Genomic DNA, 15,040 nt, shown 5'->3' on the forward strand with positions numbered 1-15,040 from the left:
TAAATATTTTTGTCTCGAAAATTTTCATGCACTAGTTTCCGAAATAAATTATTGTTGCGGGTGGTCTGAATCACCCTGTATTTTGTATGGGTTGATTTTTTAGGATTCTGATCCAGACAAAGAGAAGCCTCCATCACCAACAGTGCTTCCATCAGTGCGGCTGCGATCTACTGGATTAGCAGACTCATTGCGGTCGCCAACTAATGGATTTCCAAAAGGGAGTTCAGGAGAAGTTCCCAAATCTCCTGTCCTGAAGTCTATGTCAAAAGAAATTGGTGGTAGCAGGTCAAGTGTTGATTCAGGTATGAATCTGAAAATGTATTTTACTGTCCAAATAAAAGTGAACTGAAACCTTTTGTACTGACTGGTTAGAGAAAAATAATTTTGATTCCATAACAACAGAATGTGGACCTCTTCTATCAGATTGAATGTGATGTTTCTGTTACAGCATCCTGCTGTTCAGGGAAACAGTGTCCTAGCAAAGTCAAACCTCCACCGCCCATTGCTCCAAAACCAAGACCATGGTCTATGGTCGGGGGTGATAGAAAATCAGGTATGATAATGATATCTTCTTAAATCTAATATATTTGAATATTCATTTACAGTAAAAAAAAAAGTGACAACAATAATTTTGCTATACAGTAGCGTGAAAATTAATCCGAACACGACATATTTTTACATTTTCTGTCATTGTTGGCCTCACAGCTGCTCATACCGCTTTAATTGACATCTGTAGTACGTGTAATTCCATTATTGAAGGTCTGTCGTTATTATTTTATTTATAATATGTGACATTTTGCTTGTCGTTTTGTACTTATAAGCATTTCAGTTGTGTTGAAGACTTAATACTGCAATCCTATGTACATTCTGTCGTCTTCACAAATGGATACAACTCCACGAAAACGGTCTAAAATTATAACATTAGCAGAGCATTCTTCTATGACACAGAGGCAAATTGCTGCAGAATGTCACATCGGTTTGGCTACTGTTAATTCGATCATAAAACGATACAGGGAGACTGGATCCATCACATCCCAGAAAAAAGGAAACTGTGGCCGGAAAAGGAAGACTTCACCTGCAGATGATCGTTTAATTGTTGTCAGGAAAAGTAAATTAAATCCTAGACTAACTGCTGTCGACTTAACCCGCGAGTTAATGGCTACCACTGGGGCGAATATTCACGTCACAACAGTGCGGCGTAGGCTTTTGGAAGCTGGACGAAGGCCTTGTAAGCCTATTAAGAAGCAACTGCTAACCCCCTGTTGTGTGCAAAAAACGCTTAATGTGGGCAAAATTACATCAACACTGGACAGTGAATGACTGGAAGAATGTACTTTTTTCCGATGAGTCTCATTTCGAGGTCCATGGCCACCGTGTTTCTTATGTACGGAAAGGATCCGAAAAAGTAACAGCAGCTCATCTCCAACAAGCACCCAAATACCCCCCTAAAGTAATGTTTTGGGGTTGTTTTACACATGAAGAGCCTGGAGCATTAATACCTATCAAGGGAATGATGAATTCTGATAAATATATTCACTTACTGGAAACCAGAATCGTACCCCAGCTGCAAAAATCATTTCCGGATGGCAGAGGCGTGTTCCAACAAGACCTGGCACCATGCCATACGTCTCGAAAAACTACAGAATTCTTCAACAGGAAGAATATTCAGGTACGCCCCTGGCCAGGCAACTCACCCGACATCAACCCCATTGAGAACTTGTGGTCAATTTGCAAAAGAAGAATGCAAAAAATGGATTGTTCTACAAAGGAGAAGATGATTTCTGCCCTCATTGGTGTATGGTTTCGCGATGAAGAAATGAAGAATATTTGTGGGAAATTAGTGGAATCCATGCCAAATCGTCTCAGAGCTGTTATTAGGAACAAGGGAGGCCACATAGATTACTGAGGTATATCTTAGATCCTTTTTTTTTTTTATCCCGTTTGAGTGTTTTTGCATAAGTAATTACGTTGTTCGGATTAATTTGCACACTACTGTATGACACGTGTTCAGTACTGATTTTAGGTAGCAAAGGAAATACTCACTTGTGTACATTAAATTTACAGGAGAATTTTCATTGCCAAGTGATGGATCTAGTACGAACACTTCAGCAGCCAACACTCCAGATTCTGGTGATGCACTTGACGAATCCACAGATTCTGGAGTTGCTAGCATGGGTTCAGGATCAGGTAAGTGATAGACAAACAACAACATTCAGAACTCTAGCATTAAAACAGCAGTACCTCCCCACTATCCCGAAAGATGGCTGAGAATAACATTTCAGAAAACTCATACAAGCAGGAGAAACACAGTTCAAGGAAACAGAACAAAATACGAATACCGGTATAAATCTGATACATTTCACAGTTGCCTAAGTAGAACAGAATATCTAAGGTCTGAAAAATAAGGAAAGCATGGGGACAGGATCAAATTTATAACGACCATCTGAGAAACATTGTCCACTCCTCAATTAAGTATGGACTGACTTCTTCAACAAATGCTATACTGTTTCTATTATAACTACGAAGTAATGTATCACTACGTCGTGTATTTGTTTTGGTAGAATCCATACTAACTTTACCATACACAGAATTGACAGAGGCGCAATTATAAGCAATTTCCGCGGTATAATAATAATAATAATAATAATAATAATAATAATAATAATCCGAGGTACGATAGCCCATGAAGGACCATGACCAAACAGTTGGGTGTTGGCCTCACGTCCACTTGCCGAAGCAGAGGTGGACGATCGTCCAACCAGAATGGAGGTATTGTTTGGTTAGCACGATGATCCCCCAGCCATTATAGCTGGTTTTCGTAACCGAATTTCGCTACCTATCGTAGCTCCCCAAGTGCATTACGATGCTGGGTGGGCACCGGTCCCATACATTGACCAAAATTTCATGAGAAAATTTCTTCCCCCATGAGGACTCGAATCAGTGCGCATCCAGTAACGTGAGTCCTAGGCAGGATGCCTTAGACCACGATTATACATATTATTATTATTATTATTATTATTATTATTATTATTATTATTATTATTATTATCATCATCATTATTATCATCATTATCATCATCATCATCATCATCATCATTATTATTATTATTATTATTATTATTATTATTATTATATCCTGAAAAAAGTGTCGTGTTCACTGCAAATCTTACTTGATGGCTCTTCATATCTGTAGCGCAGGGATTCACATCGGCTAATATATGACTATTCCAATTTATTAGAGAAACTAACCATGTTTTAACTGTTGATTAACAATACGAAAGACTAATTTTTAGTCCAATTTCAGTATTTATATGATGACTTTTAGCCCTTATAGAGAATTTATAAGTTTTTCAAACAAAATAATAAATCTTATATTTTCAGTGTTAAAGTTGGCAGTGAATGAGTAACTAATTGATGCGCGATTCTCTACTGTTGCTGGATCATGTAGGATATATTGCTCTTTAAATTAGCAAAGATCAAATATTTGTAAACAAATTTTCTTTGTGAATGTCCTAGAAGTTTGTAAGGTTTGAAGATTAAAAAAAATGGTGCAATTTTGTTACTGGTCAGTTCATCTGTAACTTTGTATGGAGCTGCGTTCCTTGGGGGTCACAGTTGTAGGGGAGGGACACAGCTGTACATACTCATAGCTATAACTGCCTCCATTATGATAGTTTTTGTAAAAAGCGTAATACCAAACAGTACTTGAAATATCGGTATTAGAATAATACGAATTTTGTATTTCTTTTGAAATATTTAGGTCCTGGTGGAGAAAAGCGTTCTGTCCGAGAGTTGGCAGCCAGTTTGAACAAACATGGTGGTCCAGACTCCGATGGAAAAAAGAAGGGTGGAAGCAATAGTGAATCAGGTTGGAATATAATGACCTCATACTTCTCTTCTTATATATTTCAGTCATGTGCAACTCACACATTACTTTTCACACTGCACTTCTCAGAACCAGACACCGGATTTTCTGTCCCTACACAGTGACAAGATGTCACGTCCCTTGGCTTACAGAGGGAGCGTAGCAAAGAATTCAGTGACCTCCCTGCAACTGATGTACACGTAATATTCAGTATCTGGACCGAAAATCTGCTGTCTGCTCATAACTGTATCCTTAAAACATACTTACGTGTTTTCATTTGTTCACTACTTTAAACTTTACATAGTGTAGTCACAGATTTGGAAATTAATAAAATATTACTTATTTTTTACTTCTTGATATGAGTTTGCAATAGATTAATTACAGTCATTTAGGGTAACTTTGTACCACTGCTATCATATTTTTGTACTTGCGTAAAATAGTATCTATTGAAATTGATGTTTAAAAGTAAGTTATTTCAGAAAACTACTTATTTTATGGGTTGAGATATAATAAACATAAAAAAATCATATTTTAAATAGGTGAAATTTGACATTTAATGGTGGTACAAAGTTACACTGCTAATTGGGGAAACTTTGTACCATATATCGATGGCTCAGAACCAGACTGCTCCAAGTCCATTTTACTATTTTTCTTTTCAGGAGAGCTATTTTAAACTCCTGACATACAAAGCTTCATGAAACAATTTGGAATAGCTTCATAGCAACCTTATGGAGAGGAATATTCACAATTTTGTTCGATTCATTTATGCAAACAAGAACTGGAACACAATGAAACACAGATTTCTTTCTTATAAAAAGTTGGACTTAGAACAATCTGGTTCTCAGCCATCGATATGTGTTTTCCTATTAAATTCAATTCTCTATATTTCCCTTCGAATTCAAGCTAACTTTTGACCACGCAATAAGAAAATACATGAAATTTTATTTCATATGAAGTCACAGAAAAAACTTTATTGAAAACATAGAGCATTTAGTGTAACAAAATATACTAACACTACAAAAGAAAATATAAACACAATTTATCAATTTATAGTGCCGCTTTTATTTACCAATTTATTAACTTTCTTTATTACTTCAAACTGGTCAGGTCACATCCAATGCATTCCCTTCTTGACCTTACAACTGACTTTGTATTTGGAGATACAGTTCAATGCCATTGACTGTAGGCCTATCACGAAAGAGTGATCCTTTTGTATGAGATTATTACAAAGTCATCATATCACTGAGCATCAACATTCTCAGTGGAAACATATTTGGCCTCCCAAAATTGAAGGGTGTGCGGGAAAAACGATGAATGTCACAATTCTGTTAAGGTTGATGTCATTATCTAATTCAATGGATCACTACGAAATTTAATGTTGTTCTTATGAAAACTGGTAAAAAGGAGAATTACCATCACGAATACAGTAATCCTTTCCTTTATTTTCTATAGAAATGGCAATACATCTTGCAGTTATATACTCAATTAGATCATTATCTAATCCTTAACAGAAATGTGACATTCATCGTTTTTCTCCAATACCCTTCAATTATTTTTGTGTTTATTTTTCAATTTATTCATTAATGTTTGCCTTGGGACGGAATACAAACGTGCAGCTTCTAGTTGACCAATTTTTTCAGTGTTTACAGTATATCAACTAGTGCCTGCTATAGCATTTCACTGGATTAGCTTGCCTTTATTGCCTACTGTCTTCCCTCTGGAGAATTCTTTTGATCTCTTGCCATCTAAAAATTTCAACGCATTGTGGAAATCCAAGACGAGTGTAAAAATTAGAACAGTAGTTGAATAAACAAGGTCAAAGAAATTTCATTAATAAGCCAACTATGCGGGACTTAGTAAAAAAATTAATTCTTCAATTTAAGCTCAAAGTGTGTCTGTAGTAGAGCTAGTAGTTATATTTTATATTAATTTTATGTACTAATTCTCTTGTTATTTAATAAACAAATTTACAAGACATAGAATTATGTATGTCACGAGGTTATTACTGTATTTCAAAGAAGAGAGGATAAACATTAACATTATTTTATAATAATTGTAACTGTAAGATAAAATTACATACAATATGAAGTTGAAAATCGTTTGTAAACCAACTACTATAAACAGAATGCAATATTTAACCACATGCAGCGTTAAATATTCTTCAGGGACCGGACATAATAGATAGAAAGCAAAGCATAGAGATCGTGTTTACTAAAGATTATTATTTTTTGGTCCTACAGAATATATCTGTTATGGTAACAATTAATATTAGAGGAGAAAAATTCGTTCCAGCGCTGGGAATCAAACCAGGGTCCTTGGTTCCACGTATCAAGTGTTCTCACCATTGAGCTACTCCGAAGTCCAATCCACAGCACCAGATCGAACTCTCCTCCTCCAGTGTTTTTTTCCCTTTGTGGCCTGACTCCAAATTGGACATGTGTGTTGACATTTTATTAAGTCATCTGCCATTATACAAGGAACGCACTCAATTGAGTGATTTGATGGCCGGGATTAATTATTACCATAACAATATATTCTGAAGGACCAAAAAATAATAATCTTTAGTAAATTCTTCTGGCAACAGTGCATATTTCCATACAGATTACTGTGCGCATTACTGTGGAATCCCGGCCATCAAGTCACTCAACTGAGTGCACTCCTTGTATAATGGCAGTTGACTTAATATAATGTCAACATACATGCCCAATTTGGAGTCAGGCCACAAAGGGAAAAAACAGTGGAGGAGGGAGTTCGATCTGTAGCTGTGGATTGGACTTCGGCGTAGCTCAATGGTAAGAGCACTTGGTATGTAGAACCAAGGACCCGGGTTCGATCCCCGGCACTGGAGCGAATTTTTCTCCTTTGATATTAATAGAGATCGTAGGTGATAGGGATGGCCTCAGTTGAAAGATATCACACTTAGGAAAGTGAAATTAAATCTTCTAGTAAAATTGGGAACTGGTACAAAGTTACCCCAAATGACTGTATAATTATGCTGTCCACTGTAAGTAATGATTGTTGTAATGCCCAAAATTCAGGATTGCTAAGAATATCTTCTATTTTTTTTTATATGATCTGCAATATAAGAAAATGTGTTGTTTGGTGTCTGGTTCTTTGTTGCATTTGCTGCAGAGGAATATATGTGAGAAATTTAAATAATGGAGATATTTTCCAATGGCTAGATGGTCAGTTCTTGCATGTACTGAAAAGGTTTGAATATGCCACGATATGTTTAGATTGTTGGGGTATTGCAGTATTCATCTTACTGAGTTTTCTGTGGCATCTGTTTTCCAAACTTCATACTAGAATCAGAGAATGTGGTTTTTAATATTCCTGATAACTATTTCCAATGATACTACTTGTTTGGGTTAAAGTGCATGTTGGAGGCAGTTTTTTGCAGTTTTGTCTGCTGTTTTATGTCCATGAATTCCACAGTGACTAGTGTCTATGGTGATGATCTACTTCGTTTGATTGAACTGTTTCGTGACGTATTGTTCTGAATATTTGTGCTTATGTTTCACAACATTGTAACTAATTTCATCCTATGAGCATAACAGTACACAAATAATGATTGACAATGGTAAGAGCACTTTATTTACATTTATTTTTCATTTCCTTTATTATATTCCATAAATATTACATTATCATTGAAGCTTAAGATATAGAACAAGTCAGAGTTATTTTTGCTAGATGAGGTGAGGCCGAGGATTCGTCGTAGATTACCTGATATTTGCCTTATGGTTGGGGAAAACATTGGAAAAGACCCAAGCAGTTAATCAACCCCAAGTTGGAATCTAACTCAAGCCTGAACATAGCTCTGGATCAGCAGACAAGCGAGTCTGCTGACTGAGCTATGCTGGTGGCTCTACAAAAATATACAACTCATAGCAAGTAGTTCAATTAGTTGAGCAATGCAAAAATATATAATACACAGCAAGCAGATTAATTCAATTTACAAGACTAAACAATTTATCAGTTGAGCTACACAAACCTATGCAATACATAGCAAGCAGATTAATTCAATTTACAAGAATAAATAATTCAATCAGTGGAGATATACAAAAAAAAAAAAGAGAGAGAGATACATATCAAGCAGATTAATTCAATTTACAAGCATAAATAATTCATCAGTTGTGCTACACAAAAATATGCAATACATAGCAAGCAAATTAATTCAATTACAAGCATATACAATTCATCAGTTGAGTTGTATAAAAATATACAATACATAGCCAGCAGATTAATTCAATTTACAAGATAAATAATTTATCAGTTGAGCTATACAAAAATATACAATAAATAGCCAGCAGATTAATTCAGTTTACAAGATAAATAATTTATCAGTTGAGCTATACAAAAATATACAATAAATAGCCAGCAGATTAATTCAATTTACAAGATAAATAATTTATCAGTTGAGCTATACAAAAATATACAATAAATAGCCAGCAGATTATTGCGATTTACAAGATAAATAATTTATCAGTTGAGCTATTCAAAAATATACAATAAATAGCCAGCAGATTATTGCCATTTACAAGATAAATAATTTATTAGTTGAGCTATACAAAAATATACAATAAATAGCCAGCAGATTAATTCAATTTACAAGATAAATAATTTGTCAGTTGAGCTATACAAAAATATACAATAAATAACCAGTAGATTAATTCGATTTACAAGATAAATAATTTATCAGTTGAGCTATACAAAAATGTACAATAAATAGCCAGCAGATTAATTCGATTTACAAGATAAATAATTTATCTGTTGAGCTATACAAAAATATACAATAAATAACCAGTAGATTAATTCGATTTACAAGATAAATAATTTATCAGTTGAGCTGTACAAAAATATACAATAAATAACCAGTAGATTAATTCGATTTACAAGATAAATAATTTATCAGTTGAGCTATACAAAAATGTACAATAAATAGCCAGCAGATTAATTCGATTTACAAGATAAATAATTTATCAGTTGAGCTATACAAAAATATACGATAAATAGCCAGCAGATTAATTCGATTTACAAGTATAAACAAATTATCAGTTGAGCCAGTGACTCTTCCACGAGAGGAGATAGGGGGAATTTAAGGAGGCTCAAGCCTCCCCTCCATAAAAAAGGGGGGGAGGAAGAAAGAAGGAAGCTTTTTAATGTCTTGACGTGTCTGTATCTATTATTGTAGAAAGTGTGTGATCTTTGAAACATTTATTTTTAAACAGGCCTGTATGTGAATCGGCTTTTTGCAACATATTAAAATAAAAGATAGAGAGCTCGAACTTTCGATAATGTAACTTTCATTTGGAGCATGTCTGGTAGCTCCAACCAGTCAATTACATCTCAGTGGCTTGGTCTGTACTTTTCAAACCATCCACCCTTTGCTTAAAAACTTTATTTTGATCTAGAATATTATTAATTTCTTATTTCAATCATAATCATTTTACCATTGTGGTATACCTGGAAACGAGAAAGTCGATAATATTGCAAAACAGGCAACATATTTGCAACCAAGACCTCTTCAAGTGATATCTCTATCCAGTGCTTTTGCTTCAGTAAAGCCTCATTTTACAAACCTATGGATTAACAATTGGCTCTCTTCTGACAAAGGAAAAATTTTACAGTCTGTACAAAAGAAACCAAATGACCTGGAAATGTACAAAAACTTGCCTAGACAAGTTCGAACATTTTTAACAAGAGCCAGAACAGGTCACATTGTCACTCAATTGAACCTACACCGATTTCACATTTCTGATAATCCTACTTGTCTGTGGTGTAATAATCATGATGAAGATCTGGAACACATTCTTCTATTATGTCCATCCATAAACCACAAAAGAAATAAATTAAAATCATCAGTACCAGTTGCAGAAGACACAGCCCTGCAGTATATATTGACTACACCCCAACTCTGGCTACTAGCATCAGGCATCTATAATGAACACCAATCAAAATACCCCTCATTTCTCGTGAAAAACAACAACTGAATAGACTACAAGGGACTATAGTGGACTATATGTTGTCAGCAAACACCTGAATACATTAAGAAGATTGATTGATAATCATTTTTACAAATAATTAATCCACCTGCAATGTCAATAGTGAAATAAAATATCACCTAGAAATTTTCCTTACAATCTATTAATAGAGCAGTTCGAATGATTCATCTCTGTATGAGCTGATAACATTATTTAGTAGAGAAGATATGTATAATTTGGTAGTAAGAACTTTCTTTCCCACGTATTTTAACTAAAGTAATTTTCAGACATTTTGCGAAGTAATTTAGAAATAAAGAAATCTTAAAAAAGTTACATATATTTATTTATTGTATTTATTTATTTTCAGAATTAACTGAACTGTTGCATGTATTACATTAAAAAATCCCAGAATTATCTACCAACATTTTCCTCGATAACACTTCTTGCCACATAGCGAGTTTACTTTTTTTTTTCTTTTACGGTTTCATTTTGTGTTATTTTTGGATATAGGCATTCTCTTGTTTTATTTGTTTATCAGATGTGGCTGATATCAAAGCATTCCCGCAACATTCAAGTGGCTCTGTAGATAGTGCTTGTTGTCAGGGCGCTGTTCATGCAACAAGGAAACCATCAGGAGTTGAGGTACCTGCTTGTATTCTTTTTTGGACCTCCAGTTGTTAGAACATTGTTTCTTAACACCACTACATTTCTCTTTCTTTACTAAAGTAAAATGTGAAGGGAACATATAATATTATAGTACTTGAATTAAGACGTTAAAATGTATTTTTATCTTACTGCATGTATTATATAACACTCTTCGAGCAGAGAAAGAATGTGCCTGACAATTAGTGAAAAGAGAGTCTTGTAACGTGACTGCAAAACACTTAGTTCTTTTCACATGTTTATTGTTACCATGGTTACAGTACGATGTTACCCTTGTATCATAAGGCAACCATACGGCTACCAAAACCAACCCTCTTAAGTCAGCCAACTCAGTGTGAATCTGTTTTTTTTGTTGTGTAAGTTTGTTGATGAATTGGTTCATTGTGTCTGTTATTATTTTTCATTGTTATTAAGGTTTATTTCAGAAATGAGAGTTCCAGTCAGTGTGAAGTTTATTTTAATAAGTGAAATCCGTCAAAACCTGAGGAAATTCTAGTTTTCACTTATGTAATTCAGTATTGTGTATTGTATTGTATTATGGATCCCTATCACCACGGCATGGCACGTCCTCAGGTTGCGGATAGAGGAGACGGCCTCCAGATATGGAGGGTAGCTGTGAATATATTGAATAAGCAGTCGCGGACAGCCGATGAGGGGTGGTCCTCCAGCTTGGGGGTTGGGCAAAGGGCTAACAACCCATCACCGTAAAAAACAGCTTGTTACAAATCCTTCAAATAAGCCTCGGAATGGGACTGATTCTCTGGCACGACCACAGCAAAGGAATAAAGGTTTTGAGATTTGGTACTTGGAATGTTACAAGTCTAAATAGAACAGGAGGGGTAACATTAGTAGCAAAAGAACTAGCTAGATATAGAATAGACTTTGTGGGAGTACAGGAGGTTAGGTTAGATGGGAACGGCATAACACAAATAGGAGATTATTTGTTGTATTATGGGGAAGGAAACGATAATCACCAATTAGGAACAGGATTCTTTATTCAAACACAGAATAAATATGGGAAATGCCTGTTATTATTCGGTTGAAAAGCTTTTATCATCCAGTCTGCTGTCAAAAAATCTGAAAGTTAGAATTTATAAAACAGTTATATTACCGGTTGTTATGTATGGTTGTGAAACTTGGACTCTCACTTTGAGAGAGGAACATAGGTTAAGGGTGTTTGAGAATAAGATGCTTAGGAAAATATTTGGGGCTAAGGGGGATGAAGTTACAGGAGAATGGAGAAAGTTACACAACACAGAACTGCACGCATTGTATTCTTCACTTGACATAATTAGGAACATTAAATCCAGACATTTGAGATGGGCAGGGCATGTAGCACGTATGGGCGAATCCAGAAATGCATATAGAGTGTTAGTTGGGAGGCCGGAGGGAAAAAGACCTTTAGGGAGGCCGAGACGTAGATGGGAAGATAATATTAAAATGGATTTGAGGGAGGTGGGATATGATGATAGAGAATGGATTAATCTTGCTCAGGATAGGGACCAATGGCGGGCTTATGTGAGGGCGGCAATGAACCTCCGTGTTCCTTAAAAGCCAGTAAGTAAGTAAGTAATTCAGTTACATCTAGAAGTAACTTATTACTAAAAAGACTATAGGAAATTGGTACTTGCACATGAACATTATTATTACTAGGGGGCGGATGTTGATGAAAAGTTATATTTTTTTCACATTAGGACGATTCCTATTAATATAGAAATACTTTCTATGTTAATATCAACGTAAAAAATTAATTTCTTATATTACATTTTTTGCATTTTTCGACGTTTTTGAACTAATAGGTCATTTTTATATTTTTTTCGGCATTTTTTGGTCATTTTTAATACTTTGAAAAACTTTTAGATCATTTGGAATGCATTTTACTTTTTTCTTTACCAATAGGTCTGTTAAATCTTTTTATAAGCAAATAGGTCAGTATTGAATACTGAATAAGTGAATAATAGTGAAGGTTGAGTCTTATAGTTCGAAAAAAAACTGTAAAGACCATCCCTCATTCCATTGAAGACTTCACCTCACACAACGGAAGTAATATAAAATGCTTGACAACAGCTTAGTTTAAGTGAAGGCTTTGACCGCTACTGTTCTTTTGTCGTTACGAGGGTGTCTTTAGAATTTGTTTGTTTGGAAGGGGGAGAAACTTTCACCGTGTCCTGGACAGGATGTTGTGTCCCTATGGAGGGGAAGGGACAGTATTTTTAACACAAAGATTGCAAGAATGCAAGCTGCACCCACAATTTGTTTTGTCATTCACACTCTCCCATCTGAAAGATCTGGCAACAAAAGTGAAGAACGGAAGGAGGAGATGGAGAATGAAGGCACTGACATGGACCACCACCGATTGAAACACATTGTAAACCTCATTAAAATCTATAGTTTCCCTTTAAACTTTCATTTTTTTGCATACCCTTTTCTTTTATATTAAGCCAAATTCCAGGAAGTTGCCTCCTCTCTCCGAGATTTGCAGGGCAGTCATTGAAACAAGGTGACTAATTTTTAAGAAGTTGTGGCGCAAGTACTTCCATTAATATTTAAATATCATGTTCTTTTAATTTCATGTCATTTTTCCATTAGTTCAAGGGCATTTTAATGATCATTTTAAGTAGAGTTTTAGGTCATCAACATCCGCCCTGTAATTATTACTATTGTCATTGTTGTTACAAAATAGTTTTATTATACAAATATGTTAGGGATGCTTAAACATTACTATTTTTGTTGTTAAATTACGAATAATTATGTTACAAAACTTAATATTATTATTTTTTGTCTCACAAGTCACGTGTTGCAGCAAGGTATGCTATTGTAACATTAGAATTGCAGAAAATTTTCTTCTTCACACACACAAGCACCACTTCAAAACACAATTTTTTTTGCAAGCACAACAGACGAACCCTTGTCCGCTTGCGATGGCTTCTTTCTTTGCTGCAGTCCTTAGTGAGATTTCTGCATCTGACACTTGTTCACATCAAATTCGGATCTGAAAGAAAGAAAATGTTATGTACCGGGTGTTGATGAAATTAATTACACTGTCAGTTTTTAAAGTTCAGTGAACCTACCCGCAATATAGTTTATTCAGAATTCCATCCTTTGTTCCAAGCATTCCTCTCAAGCACAACTCCTATGAAGTTTTGCAAGTCAGCCTTTCCCCTGTCGACATCTGGGATGTGTATTATGATGTTATCTCCTATACCAACTAGAGGATGTGTTGTGTCTTACTTGAAATTTTTACAATGGGTTTTTACTAATAATCGTCATTTAAGACCCGGTCAAACAGAATGCGGACTGTCTGAGCGGACTTGGCGGACCGTCCGCCGCAAACTCTGTATTACGTTAGAATGCATCATCCTAGTCAAACAGCGTGTGGCCCAACGCCATGGTCTAGTCTGGTTCGCAGCAGACTAATAGGAAGTTGTGTTTTTCCACAGAGTTCGCGGCAGACATCTCGTAGAAAATGGCCGATGAAACGGAAAAATTAATTAAATTTGTGCGGGAATGTGCTCATTATATGATGCGCGGTATCCAGACTCCACCTCCATCGTCTCCTTTCTTTTTCAACCAACTCATCGTGGTCTGATAATCCTAATTATATATACATAATCCTTCCAATGAAATTAATTATACTGACCTGGAGGTAGCTACTACACATCTGATGTTATTAGGTTTTTTGTCACTATTGTTTCTTCTGCAAAAGATTTGTATGAAAACGTACTGCAGCTCGTAAGTAAACCGCAAGAGGGAAATAACGGTACTTCTCAATAGTGATTTTATCTACGAAATAATATTGTTTTCTGAGTCGTGTTTTCTTTTCTATATTCATACTTATTTTTCAGTTGATTAGTAATAAATACAGTTTAAAATACAAACGAAAATCTTTTATTTACCTCAAGCAGATCGCTAGTCTTTCCCTTGTTCCAATTGGTCTCCTCCAGTTTGTTGTCATTTTCAATATTTTTGGTTCTATAAGGCTATGTAATTCCTCAAACTGTTGTTTAGACATTCGAAAAAATTGTCGTAAAAACGGTCTTCAAACGAATTCAGTTCATTACACAGTGTGAAATGCGCCTAGTTCCTCTCTTTTTTTCCATTTATTTCATGCACCCACTTCCTTTTTCTTTTCCGCTTTGATGAGCGGCTCAAAGCGAACAGAAGAAGCAATTCTTCTTCATCTGAGGAGCTGCTGGACATGTTAATTAATCCAGGAGGAAAAACGAAGGTAAAAGTACAATTTGAAACTAATTTAGAAACAAATCGAGAAAATATGATGAGTACTGCACTTGGCAACAAATATATGGTTTGGGTAAAGGGAGATGTCATAAAAATGAGTTCGGAGATAAATTAAAATTAAACTTGGAACCCCTATTACAAATAATTTTGTACACAAATAAATCACATAAACTGCTAATATTCTTTGATTTTTGCACACCCACTTGTATAATTTAACTTGTGTGTTCATCTGGGGAACAAAATTCCACCTGGACAAAAAAATGACATACCCCTGTACCCGAACACCACAGAA

The 15,040-nt window shown here is 35.1% G+C and overlaps 1 protein-coding gene across 7 annotated transcripts in view; it reads left to right on the forward strand.

The window, feature by feature from the left end:
* The window catches only part of LRR (Leucine-rich repeat), a 213,088-nt gene that overhangs the window by 177,035 nt on the left and 21,013 nt on the right, over nt 1-15,040 (forward strand). For 6 of the 7 annotated variants that reach the window (XM_069835694.1, XM_069835674.1, XM_069835702.1 and 3 more), the window contains 5 exons: nt 104-302; nt 449-553; nt 2,065-2,187; nt 3,761-3,868; nt 10,385-10,488. In XM_069835694.1, the coding sequence (XP_069691795.1) occupies nt 104-302; nt 449-553; nt 2,065-2,187; nt 3,761-3,868; nt 10,385-10,488 (639 nt within the window). The remainder of the gene's footprint in view (nt 1-103; nt 303-448; nt 554-2,064; nt 2,188-3,760; nt 3,869-10,384; nt 10,489-15,040) is intronic. The other variant, XM_069835728.1, reaches the window with a different exon arrangement.

The sequence above is a fragment of the Periplaneta americana genome, chromosome 1, assembly GCF_040183065.1.
Source record: "Periplaneta americana isolate PAMFEO1 chromosome 1, P.americana_PAMFEO1_priV1, whole genome shotgun sequence".
NCBI lineage: Eukaryota > Metazoa > Arthropoda > Insecta > Blattodea > Blattidae > Periplaneta > Periplaneta americana.